Source organism: Neltuma alba, unplaced genomic scaffold (genome assembly GCF_004799145.2).
Source record: "Neltuma alba isolate B1F8T4 unplaced genomic scaffold, ASM479914v2 tig00012007_pilon, whole genome shotgun sequence".
In the NCBI taxonomy this organism is placed as follows: Eukaryota; Viridiplantae; Streptophyta; class Magnoliopsida; order Fabales; family Fabaceae; genus Neltuma; species Neltuma alba.
In genome coordinates, this window is record NW_021636578.1 from 287,274 (window position 1) to 300,506 (window position 13,233).

Genomic DNA, 13,233 nt, shown 5'->3' on the forward strand with positions numbered 1-13,233 from the left:
AGATTTTAAAATAAAGAAGGATATCTCAGAAGACAAAAATAGCTAAAATTTCAAAATGACAAGAATTTTACCTGTTGAAGATGTAAGATGACTCCACACTTGTCAATAATTTGAAAAAAACAACAATCGGTATCATAGACAGACTTATTTAGTGAAAGTTGTCCCCAGTGATGGTCACCATCGAACAAAAATGCAGATACATCACTTAAAACCAAATCAAACTGCAAGTACATGCTCTTCTCATCAGACTCCTGTTCACAGTCATCCTGCATCGTTTCATAGTTCAGAACATCTGATAAACGGTTCAAATTGAGATAATGCCCAAAAAAATAACAATACAAACCCGTGTACAAATCACCAGGTTCCCAAGGTCCAGCAGAAGTTTTGTTGCATGGGTATTGTCGGGACAAAAATCAGTAGGAATTGTAATCTTTGGTGCTGCAATATCTAAGTCCAATGAAAACCTAATAGATGAAGAACAGTTTATATTAGTAAATTTCACTAACAAGTCAGACCATTGCTGTCACCATATTGACCTGCACTGTATACGGGCACAGATTAAAATCAAATAAGTATTAGAGAAGAATCACCTTGACATAGAGGAATGGTAGTCATTGTTAGAGAATAATAACATAGGAAAATTATGCCTAAGGACCAAATTTATAAATCTTTATTCCTAAGGACCCTGAATGTGTGAAATTACTATGACGCAACATCTTTACAAAGCCCACTACAGAATGGTACCAGACAAAAAATAAGGTGGGAGAATGCTTTTATTTTGAACTACGTTCATTTAGAAGGAATCTTATTCATAATTCCTCTTATTTTGGCTCCTTGGATATAACGAAGATTGGGAAGGTTGCATATAAACTAAAGCTACAGGAAACTTTTGAGTAAAAACACTTCCTCTGTGCACAGAAGTGCAACCAGTGGATGACCCTGGGCATTTTAACCAGAATCCCTGAACATATTGGCAAGGAAGGAGGTTAAAAGACGGAACTTGCCTATCACATAAGTCCTGCTCAGATAGAAGTTCAGTAATGCAAAAGACGCTGTATGCGAAGACCTATCAACATTGCAGCAACATTTCCCCCATTTTTCCACAATAGCCCCTAAAGATGTTATAACTCCTTGAGGACAAGGATGCTTCTTTTTCCATAGGAGCGTAATTGATATAAGAGAGTGGTTGTAACAGTAGTTACCTTGTTGAGAGACAGAGGTAGTCGGTTAAAAATAGCTAACTAATCAGATTGCTTATATATGGCCTATAAATATGGAAATTTTTAGTACATTCTAATATGGATAGGTGATGAATTCATGAGGGTTTTCCATTTCCTACATATAGTATCAGAGACAGAGATGTCTATTTCATTGAGAATATGACTTTGACAAACTCAAAAATCATAACAAACAGCTTTACGGTTATCAGCCTTAAAATTCTACAGGGAATTTTCATGTACTTCTGAGAATCATACTCCTTTACCATGTCGGACACAATCACAAAATATTTCATAGGTACCAACCTAGCATGGTCCTTCAATGCTCTGTTCATTTGCTGCTGAGCAGTGCGCTTTACTTCATCAATCGTCATCTATAAACAATGAAAGAAGCCATGAGAACATGTTGGCTATAGCAGTTCATATATACACTCCAAAAAAAAATCCCAAGGGAAAAATTTTGCTAGATAGCTAGTTACTCCGGTGGAAAAACTAGTCCTTTACCAGGGTGAAAATTTGGAAAGAATAACAAACATTCAACAATTAAACCATGGAAAACCTTTTCTTTTTAGTATCAAAGAAGGGAAAATCAAATGGGATAAGAAATTTGGGGGGGGGGGGGATGATGCAGCTGACCTTGACAAATACAACATAATTCTTCCCCAGACTCTCTTCGACATACTATCGACCTCTATCTTTTCTTTTTTTTTTAACAAATGCACATCAGCTCGGGCAAAATTTAGCTTGAAGAGGGCTGCTTTATTGTTTTTCACCCTCTTCGCAAATAGCTTTCCTTTTTTAATATATTCAGGCTATGGCAAGGAAAGGGAATGGGAGAGAAAACAAGATTTTCGTATGTATGGTATGAATCAACAAGCTTTCCTTGGGATGCATTCCCTCATATAAAGGAGAGAGAATTCCTCCTTAAAGTTAAGAAAAAGATCATTCCCTGGGAACCAAAACTTTAGCATCTCTTTTCCTTACATTTCAAATGCTGTCAATAAAGTTATCATTACCATTTAAACAATATTTTAAAACAACATAAAATAAGCCTTATTCCACTTAGTAGGTTAGCTACATGATTACGCAACACCATTATACTTTAATCAATAATCAGATCTTTGGATATATTATTAGTCAAAAATTCTCATTCAATAACTTCATTAAGTATTCTTTTTGGTCTTCATCTACCCCTATTTACAAAACTCCAAACCATCTAATCTCCCCTTCTCACTGGTGCCTCTAACAATCTTCTTTACATATGTTCAAACCACTTCAAATGAATTTTTACAATATTCTCTCCAATAAATGCCACACCAACTCTTCCCCATCTATGTTCATTATAAATCTTATATTTTCTTATGTTACCGTACATTTATCTCAACATCTTCATCTCTGCTATCCTAAATTTATGTCATTGTTCTCCTCTTAATGTCCAAACATTTACTACCATATAGCTTGATAAAGCTTCCCTTTAAACTTTTATTAGGTACTTTTCGATCGCAAATAACTCCTATAGCCGTTCTTCATTTAAACCACCTAACATACATTCTATGTGTAACATCCCCGTCAATGTCACCATCATTTTGCATAATTGATTCCAAATATCTGAACTTTGTCACTTCTAACTTGCATCTTATCAAAATTCCAATGCATATGTTCTATATTGCGCCTGCTCAGGCTAAAAGCTTTCAATTCCTAGGATATTTAAAAACATTTATAATATTTTATTATAATCCAATAGTCACACTTTTAAAATCTTTTAATACATCCTCAATGGTTTATAGCAATTCCAATTTTAATACTTTGCTTCTAAAAAAGAAAATCAGTTTTAACTCTTAAAAAAAACTACTACCTATGGCCCTTAATATAAAAACTAGTTAACTGATTTGAGTAGATTAAGAAAATCAGTTAAACTACTTATTTGTAATAAATAGGTGGTCTTTCCTAAAATACCCTTGCTAATCATGTGTATTAGCTAGAACTATCATTTGATGAAACTTTTAACATGTACAACTACTATAAAGACTACCTTGAGAAAAAAATAAATAAATATAAGAGACAAAATGAATTGGAGTCTTATATTTAGGATCAAATTAAACGTCAGACTAGTTTTTATATTAAGGACCAGAGGTAGTACAATTTTTAAAATATGCAAGTTGTATTAACATCAAAGTTTTGATGTAATTTGTCTTCTTTTGCCAAAAAATACATATATATAAATTTATTTTTTTTCCTTTACCCAAATGATTCTTTTACACTCTAAACTTGCAACCAACAAAGTTTAAGTCAAACCAGATAAAGGGAGAGGCATTATGTTTGGGTATTTTCAAAAGGGATATTTTTGTCAATTTTCACTTTTACTCCTTTTTCCATTTGTATACCAAACATTTGTACCCAACCAAGTAATGCCCTCTCCCTTTTACTCCTTTTTCCATTTGTATACCAACCATTTGTACCCAACCAAGTAATGCCCTCTCCCTTTTACTCCTTTTTCCATTTGTATACCAACCATTTGTACCCAACAAATTAAGCCCTCTCCCTTTTCTTATCTCTCCCATTCCCTTTTCTAGTCCCTTACAAAAGACTCCTTTTACCAAACAAGGCCTAAATAGCAGAGGAAAAGGTGATACCTGCACAGCAGCTGCAGTTTCCCGTGCTATGAACTGACTTACAGCACTATTACTTTCAAAGAAATTCAGAATTTGATCAATGCTTTCCTTCAAATACTGTCCAGAGAGCATACAAGTGAAACAAATAAATAAAACTCCAAAGTAGAGGGAAGAATGAGAAAAAGAAAAGCTTAGTGACAGCAATGCAGCATACAGTCATGTAACATGGAGAAGCTTTGGCAACCATGCTCCAATCCACTTTCTCATCAAAAGGTTTGTAACAGAAAACAGCAACCAACGAGTCATATGAAGCCGCACTCTGCAAGGAATGGAACAAGAGCCAATTAACCAGTTAACATGTCTGGTTCTCCAAGCTTAAAACCAAAACTCCATAAAATGTGGTGAACTCCCTGGGGAAAAGTCAAACCTCTGCAAGGAGACCCTTTGGCGATGATAACTTATATGAACCCAACTTCATATCAAATACCTTCGTCTCTGGATAGAGCTTTATGGAGCACCTGAGATCTTCACTTGATAATTCAGCAACAAGCTCTTTGGCTTCCCCAGTAAGCTTTGAAGCATTATGTTTCATGTGAATTATCAAGAAAGTATGAATAGCATCCACCTTGTTACTTATAACTGATAGCGCATCATCACCTTCCTTATAGCCAATTATTTTATTTAACCTGTTCCAGTCTTCCTCACTGAAATGAAATGCCTCATTTTGCTCTCTTGAAGATTGACTGTTCCTGGTTCTCATAGTAACAAGAGAGTATCACTATCAAAATCAAAACTAAATCCATTTTTAACTTATTAACAATACGGCATGAAATATTGTTAATAAAAAAAATTCATACCATCCGAATGACCACCAAGATTTGCCCGCCTTCTGTTTCCTTGCATTGAGACCTGATTCCACTGATTGCTCCACAAACTTATGAGCCAACATTCTGCAATACCACAAAATAGAAAGATAATTCAAGGACAAAAATTGAGCCAGAGTTCTAAATTCTAACAGCTATCTTACACGCTGGTGAATAGATATTTTAGTTAAACCCAAATATGTGAGTAGGTTGGGCATCCAGGTGCATGTAAAGGAGGAAACATCAAACTCTCATTCAAAGAATGAAGGATGAAGGAACGTAACGGATATTTTATTTACAGCGTTAAAGCTCAATGTACTTCCTATGCCTGGGATATGTTACCAGCTACTGGGAACGGGCCTTGCTAGTCCCTTCCAGGGTTGGACCCACTTGAAGCACTGAGGGGGCATCAGCCCTATACAGGGTGCTCCCCCGCCTAATATATATACACATTCTTCATAATGTTTATTAAATGCCCCCAAAATTTAATTATATTACTTTAGTGCCACTGAACTTTTTCTCCTTCCCTCCTCATGTGAGCCACCACTTCAATTCTTAAGTTACATTGAACCAATTTATTAAATCTCATTTTGCAATATGGAGGATATTCTTATATAAATATTTTAGATTGCTTTGATCTGTTTTTCCCCCAAAACAAATCCTCGCACATAATAATACAACAACAACAACAAGCCTTATCCCACTAGGTGGGATCAGCTTCCTCGCACATAATAATATTTTGATACATTTTTAATAATATTTCTGTCTCCTAGCTATAAAACTAATTGTGATTATATTCATTTTAGATAAGTTCTAACAATGAAAAATTTCCTTAAAAAATTCTACATCAGAATAACTAAATGACAAAAATAAACCAAAACTATTTAAAAAAAAAAAAGATTTTCGACATTTGATTTTAAAAATTTTGTCCGTGACAGGCAAATGACACAGAAAATTTGAGAATCCTCTCAGACTAATCTATCTATGTTGATATTTAAATAAAGCAATTAGAATATAGTTAAGAGAAAGATGCAATTACAAAGCCTTAATGGCTTGATGCCATCACTTGCACCTCTCAATAGAGAGGTTGCAAGGTCCAATCCCAAAGTGGATATTTCCTGTTGCGTGTGTGTGAAAGTCCTTCCTATAGGGAAGGGATGGGTGTGTGTGTAAAATCGAGAGACAGAGAGAGAGAGATGCCGCATTGCCAAAAATTCCTGGGTAAGCCACTGGTCAAATCATACTATTAAGCAATAATTTTCAGGGAGGGGAACTTGGACTTCGTCTAAAAGGCTTTATACAGCATGCTAGATGAAAAAGATAGAGCAGCATGTGGTAATATTTTTTTCTCTTTTCAAATAGCAATACATATAAGTTATTACTGTCTCCCACAATGCATTTTTTACAACTTCAAAGAAGATAAAAATGCTCCAGCCACAAACAAACTATACTAGAATGGATATGCAGCATCTAAATCCAGTCTGAAAACATGAACTCAACCAATAATGCTATAAATGAATTGACTTAACTAATTACTGACTCGTGTGGTCAGGTTTTTTTTTTCAAAAAAAAAAAAATATGATTATCAAATATCAACAGACCATGCCAAATCTTAAACCACATGAATTACATGATGTCATTGCGCTCTATCAACAGCCAAATCTTAAAAAATTATTAAAAAAAAAACAGAAGAATGAAAAATACCTCCATTGCAATATAAGTTCAATGTCGAGTTCACGATCCAGTTCCTCGATTTCTTTGTTGTCACTAATCGTCACCTGACTGGGGTCAGATTTAAGCAGCGAAGCATAGAGAGAGATGTATCTCTTCCTTAGGCTTGCATATCTCAGAACCTGCTCCCATGACATCTTTCCACTGTCAAATAACAAGCAACAATATTTGTGAAAATCTGGGGGGAAAATTATCGTCTTTCAAAAATAAAAAGCCATAATAAGCCCAAACCAGGGTTCACTGAACTGGTATAAATACCTTGCTTTCTTCATCTGGTCAGAGACAGCTTTATAAGCGTAATTCCACCAAGATCTTGGATCAGCTTTAACTGAAACTCGTGGACGATAATGAGCATATTTTAGGCGTTGGTTGAATGCAGCAAAGTTGTCTCCTAACTTCAACATATCCCTGTATCCATCCTGCAAAGATAAAAATGACAAGATTGTTAAGATATGGAGGGAGAGAGGGAAAATCCCTGACAAACAAGACAACCGAAAAAAGATTCACCGAAAGAACCTTAGATAAGCATATTGTAACATCATCCAAATTCACCACAGCCTTATGTAAAGGTTCATTGCTTTCAGCAACTTCCTTTGGTTGCAATTTGGAGTATTTTGCTTGGCCAGTCACTGGCCGCAGAATGTATGAGTGCTCCCTTAAAGCATAATCAGCTGGCTTCCCTTCTTGAGTACCAAATTTAAATACCTGGAGTTTTTAATAAATTTGCAGGAATAAATTCATTAAGCTGCAGACAAAAGAGGTTGATAAACAAAATGAACATAAAAATAGAAGAATCATTTGCCATTCCAAAGGAAAGCAAACCAAGCAGTTCGTCCCATTTCAACACTCCCCTCCCTTTCTTTCTCAACCCTACAGTTTACCACAGCATCTAAACTAGAAACGGTAGCCTCAAAAAAGAAAACTACTTTCTAGAGGTAAAACTCCCGCAGGTTGAGCCATTGTCTGTCCTCCTCGGTTGTATTCAGGCCATAACCTGATTTGACCATACTAAATGCAAGGGGAAGTTAGGGTCGATTAAAAAATGAAAGAAAGGGAAATTGGGGGTGTGGTATTAGCTGTTGAGCTATGGTAGTCTATATAAGCGGATAGTAGCTGATTGTAAAGCTAGACTTGTTCATTATGACTTGATTCTAAATTCTCAAATGAATTCTCTCGTCTCTGTCTCTGTCTCTGTCTCTGTCTAATCTCTCATCTCTTCTTTACTCTTCCTCTTCTCCTACTCTCCCTTCCTCCTCTCCTCCTGCCTATCCTCTAATCTTTATCACAATGTTAATATCATAGCCACTTTTCTTGAAACGTGGGAGATGGCCAACTGTATATGAGGAAATAGGGCGAGAATGAATCTGTTTTATTCAATATTTCTGAAGTAATGAGGTACAATATATAACCAGCTAAGATAGTCTGGGGTAAATCTAGGATAAACAATAAAACCAAAAAGGATCTATCCTAATCAGGCTAGTAATCCTAATCAGATTAATAAACTAAAAAATACAAAGACTGAAATAAATAAAACACAGCTTATTGGGCCTGGGCTTTGACTTCCAACAGTATAAGAACTCAGGCGGCCACAGAAATAGGATGCAAGGCTTCATTCAATAGAACAGCACCGTTGCAGAGGGTAGACAGTCAAATATCTACCTTAGAGCAACATGTACAAGACTTCACACGGAGATAGAAGAATTTCCATCACGATTAATAGAAAATATATAAGCAATGGGCTGTCAACATATATGAATAAGAAGTATCAGCTGCAAATCCATTTAACCGAAGCCAAATTCTCAAGATTCCATCAAGAAGATGTTCTTGGATGGACAGCAGTTCTCAGAAAACATTCTGAGGCTGTTTATGAAGACCCAACAGCTATTACCACACCCCTGAACTGACTCTCCTTTCATCTATTGATATCATATCATAACCAGATGGTTCAAGGTCTTCATACAAGTCACACCTCAATCAACCATTCTGGTGTTTACCTAAGTTAGGTGGTCTCAGCCCCTGCAAAGTCTGATTTTCAGCCACTATTACTCGGTTGCTTGATATAGTTTGAGATTTTATTCAGGTTTGATGCCTTGTTAAGTGATTCTCAAGCTGTTAGAAAAATATGCAGGAAGAACTATATAACATAAATTCAGACGACAAAGGACATAAAAGAAGCGGATATAATCCCCACAAACACCCGTGCGCATGCAGAGAAAGAGATAGCATTAATTATCTACCAGATATACCTGAAACCACTCTGAGGGAAGCAAATCCTCCCATGGCTTGCTGACATGCCATGGAATAATATCTGAATCCAAATAAACTGCAAGCCGGTCAAGTTCAACAGACTGCAAATGTGCGCCATACAGAATATTATTAACAAATTACACTTCTTCTCAAGCTAGGAGAACGTGAATTAGGGGGAAAAAATATCTTTCTTCGTTAGTAGATATTAGAACTTGAACAAATAAAACTGGCATCTAAATCAGTACAAAATGATTTCATCATTTACAGCATTCATCAGTTCACAACAGAACCTTTTGAATGCAGTCGAGTGCACCACCACTAATAAAAGTCTCTTTCCCACTATCATCAACTGTCATAGCCGAGAGTTTCTCCAGCCTAACACCAGCTGCAAATGGATTCCCCGGATTGCTACAAAATGAATTAATCAGGCTCCATTAGAAGTTAGTAAGGCGTGTAATGTCAGTAACGTGAGAATGAAGAATTTTTCAAAGAACAGAAGAAATGAGGCTTCAAAAGGAAAAACAACAAAAAGCATTTGTTACCTCTCAAGATCCTCATATCTAATGTGAATGTTGGAAATTGAAAGCTTTAAGTTTCCAATAATGGTGCTGATGAGGGAACCCAGCCAAGATTTATTCTTAAAATGAAAAAGCAAGAACAGGTTAAGATAAATAAATGTCCAAACACAGACAAGCACAAAAATCACCATTTTCGTATGCATGATATTCATACACACAATGATACCCCTCCTGAAGTGCATTTTTCGTACTCATTCAAAAACATCAATCAAAGCTCATACCATTTCTGATTTTAACTGCTGTGACTTCTCCCAAAGTTTTGTTTCCATCTCCTGTTGCCAATGATAAGGGAAAGATATTTCCAATCAAAAACTTTGCCTTTAGGTTAAAATAACTTGAAAAATTCTATTAGTCCTCCTCACCTTTATTCGGTTCTTCTTGGCTTCCTGGACAGCATCCTCGCTACATCCCTCAACTTGAGTTGCAGGTTCGGCTAATAAGAAAATGCGATCCAAATATACTAAAACTGGATCTTGACCAAGCCTACTCCAAGGAACCTTAAATGCACATACAAACGTAGCTCTTAATTATAAATTCAAAAAACACTGATAGCAATTAAACTCTCAGATTTTTGCTACAAAAAACCTAAAGTCACTTGTGCAAAAAAGAGAAGGCTTGATTAAAAAGTCAGTTCAAAGCATAAGTAAAAACTGAACAATTTATAGACTTCATTTCTAAAGCTATGCAGATATCATCATGATCAAAAGTTTGAGTCATCACCTAATAATGAACTGCCACCTCAACCCATGAAACAAGTAAGCAGACTAGAATTTCTAGCTTCTACTAGAGGATATTGACCAACTGCAGATGAGAAAACCCAATTTTGACAAAAGGCAAAATCAGGATCCTCACACTACCACCCCCAAAAAAAAAAAACATTATAGCAAATTAAAAATGGCTCTACAATTTTCCTGTATATCTCCTTAAAGCATCACAAGGAAGCCAAAATATAGTAATACAAAATGGACCATAAAAATAATGCCTAAATACCCTATCACTGCCCCCAACCAAATGGACCAGACCTCAACTTTCTTTACATCTCCACCTGAAACCTAAAAACTGAAAATCCAAAACTTCTCTCCAACCAAATGGCCGTGGATTCAAGTATTGCTACAAACGCAGGAAATGACAAACTTCTCTCCCTTTGGAGGAGAGGTACTAATACAACAAATATAATTGTATATTTAACCATCTCGTTAATAATAGGTTAACATATAGTTTATTGCCTTATAGTTTGGTTAGTTTGTACTCTAATAGCCTGTTGTTAAAAAATCACAGTTTGACTTGTATGAGGTCAAGGAAGTTGACATAAATGCACCCTATGTTATCACTTCATCAAGGTTTTCTGCGAAAAATATCACTTGCACCACCACAAACAATAAGAAAAATGGCAAGGGGTGATGCGATCACAATCAAAACTGAGGTCACACAAAAGAAAATTGTTGGAAGTTACTTGGGAAGCAAATCAGAATCTACTCTCAAAGAATCAACTTGCTGCATAAGTTATTTGAATCTCAAAACGTTGATGAGGGGAAAAAAATGTAAGGGCTAGTAATATAGCCCAATCAGGTAAGATTTCAACTGCATTAACACTCAGGAAAATAAAAATCAGTGAATTGAGTAATCAGGGGAAAAACCAGTGAATTCTTGACTCTGGAACTTCTAATAGCATGACAAATGATGAATCATTATTTGACATTGCTGAAGGATGCAGGCCCAAGCCCACTTAGTTGGACTCACTTATCAATGTTGCCTTATTTACTGTTAATTATCTTTATCTTAGGGATAGATTAGATTAGATAATATCTGTCTTATATTTTTCAGATTTCTTTTTATCTTTTCATCTTTACTTTACCCTAATTAGGGCTATATATATATATCAATTTGAACTCATTGAATTTAATAGAGGCTAAGTTATCAAATGCTTAGTTGATTTCCCAAGTTAAACATGGTATCACAAGCCAAGCTAGAATGTTGATGTTCTGCGATTGGTTTCACCAAGTTGACTACTGTAGCATTTGTGAGAATTCCTTCTAGCCTTAGTCGACTTATACTCAATAATCCTATTGGATTCAGACCTCAGCATTGCATCAATTAGTCTATGATAATCTTGTTCAGAGATAGATGATCCTCTTTGATCTCATGCTCGTTTTGCATGTCTCCCCTATGCGATAATTATTCTCACACAGAGACGGCCCAAATCGCACAACTCAAGTTGTGATAATCTCCCTCAGGCTTAGACGATCAATTTCGCACATTCATGTACGACGCCCAGATGGCAAGCTCTCTTGTTTAGTTCAAGTATAGTTCACCTAACACTAGTTCAACTTCTACCTAGTCTTCATAAATGACTGGCCCGGTATTATCAAGTGATTCAGTTCACCTCATCACATCGTACAAGTTAGTTAGTGATAACTATCTTCCATGGTCCCAAACGGTGCTATTATTTATTAGAAGATGTAACAAAGAAGGATTTCTTGATAGGAGTTCGCGTCAACCTGCCTCATCTGATTCCAAATTTACTACTTGGTACACAGAAAATAGTCAAGTGATGTCTTGGCTCATCAACTCAATGACACCAGAAATTGGAAGAAATTTCATGTATATAAAAGTGCACATGATATATGGGAAGCTGCAAAAGAATAATATTCTTCTACATCCAACACCGCTATTCTATTTGAAATAAAAGGACAGGTGTATGCTTTGAAACAAGACGGCATGACTGTCACAATTTATTATAATAAATTAGTCCAGTTGTGGCAACAAATTGATCTCCCTGGAGTTCATCAATAGTCATGCAGTACGAATTCCAGGCACTATCCAAAACTAGTTGAGATTGAACATATCTATAAATTTCTGTTTGACTTGAATCCAAAATTTGAAGATGTTAATAATTGTATTCTGAGCAAACCTGAATTACCCTCTTCGAGAAATATACTCTACTGTTTAACGAGAAGAAAGTCGCAAACGTATTACTAGAAATTCAACTTCTTCTCTATCCACTACGTCCTCTACTATGGTCGCTCGAAGCTCAAATGATAGTGATGGAAAGAATAAAAAAGGCAATCATCCTTATTGTGATCACTGCGGTAAGGCCGAAAGAAGACACATGGACGACCCAAAGACAAGCAGAAAGGAAAGGAGGGCTGCGGTTATATTGCAACTATGGAGGAAGAACAACAGCATGATCTCTATCAACTATAGGACTAGCTGAATCAAACACAAAAACTTCTCAATTCACATGAGGGAGACGAGCCACCGAGAGTTGGTAGCTACAAAATTAGGTATGGTCACAGTCGTCCATGCTTCTGATTACCAAGATTCTGATATGTGGATAGTTGATTCAAGGGCTACTGATCATATGATTGGGAATATCTCTCTATTTGAAGATCTTCAACCTTGCCCAAAAAAACGGGTTGTTGAAATCACTGATTCCTCATATGTAGATGTTGCTAAGATTGGAACAGTTGTTCTATCACCTACTATTATATTGGAAAATGTCTTTTATGTTCCTAAGCTAGCTTGTAGTCTTATATTTGTTGCAAAGCTAACTACATTCAACAAGGCTAACGTTAACTTTAGGTCAAATAATTGTGTTTTCCAAGATATGAGGTCGGGAAGGATGATGGGTTGGTGTCATCGTGAAGGAGATCTCTATTATTTTGAAAGGAAAAAAGTAGCAATAAAGCAGGCATGTGCCGCAAGTTGTAATTCCTCTAAGTTTGCCACTTGTTTAGCTTCTCAATTTACTATTAATGAAATAAAACTTTTACATTTTTGTTCTGGTCACCTTAGTATGGATTATTTCAAAAAGTTGTATCCTCAATCCATGCACAAAGATCTTTCTCAATTTACTGGTGAAATTTGTTCTATGGCTAAACATACCGGCAATTTATACTCTGCCAAACCTTACAAACCTTCCCAACCTTTCAATTTAATCCACAATAATGTTTGGGGACCTTCAAGGGTTACGAGTCTTGATAGG

General features: G+C 35.9%; 1 protein-coding gene across 1 annotated transcript in view; it reads right to left on the reverse strand.

Annotated features, from left to right (window-relative positions):
• Positions 1-13,233, reverse strand: part of LOC114720895 (uncharacterized) — a 49,271-nt gene that overhangs the window by 33,239 nt on the left and 2,799 nt on the right. Inside the window, 15 exon segments of the mRNA XM_028906617.1 lie at positions 72-266; positions 344-464; positions 1,524-1,591; positions 3,851-3,946; positions 4,044-4,148; positions 4,257-4,578; positions 4,687-4,779; positions 6,397-6,567; positions 6,682-6,842; positions 6,940-7,128; positions 8,670-8,771; positions 8,961-9,078; positions 9,213-9,307; positions 9,470-9,520; positions 9,611-9,745. Coding sequence (XP_028762450.1) covers positions 72-266; positions 344-464; positions 1,524-1,591; positions 3,851-3,946; positions 4,044-4,148; positions 4,257-4,578; positions 4,687-4,779; positions 6,397-6,567; positions 6,682-6,842; positions 6,940-7,128; positions 8,670-8,771; positions 8,961-9,078; positions 9,213-9,307; positions 9,470-9,520; positions 9,611-9,745 — 2,022 coding nt within the window.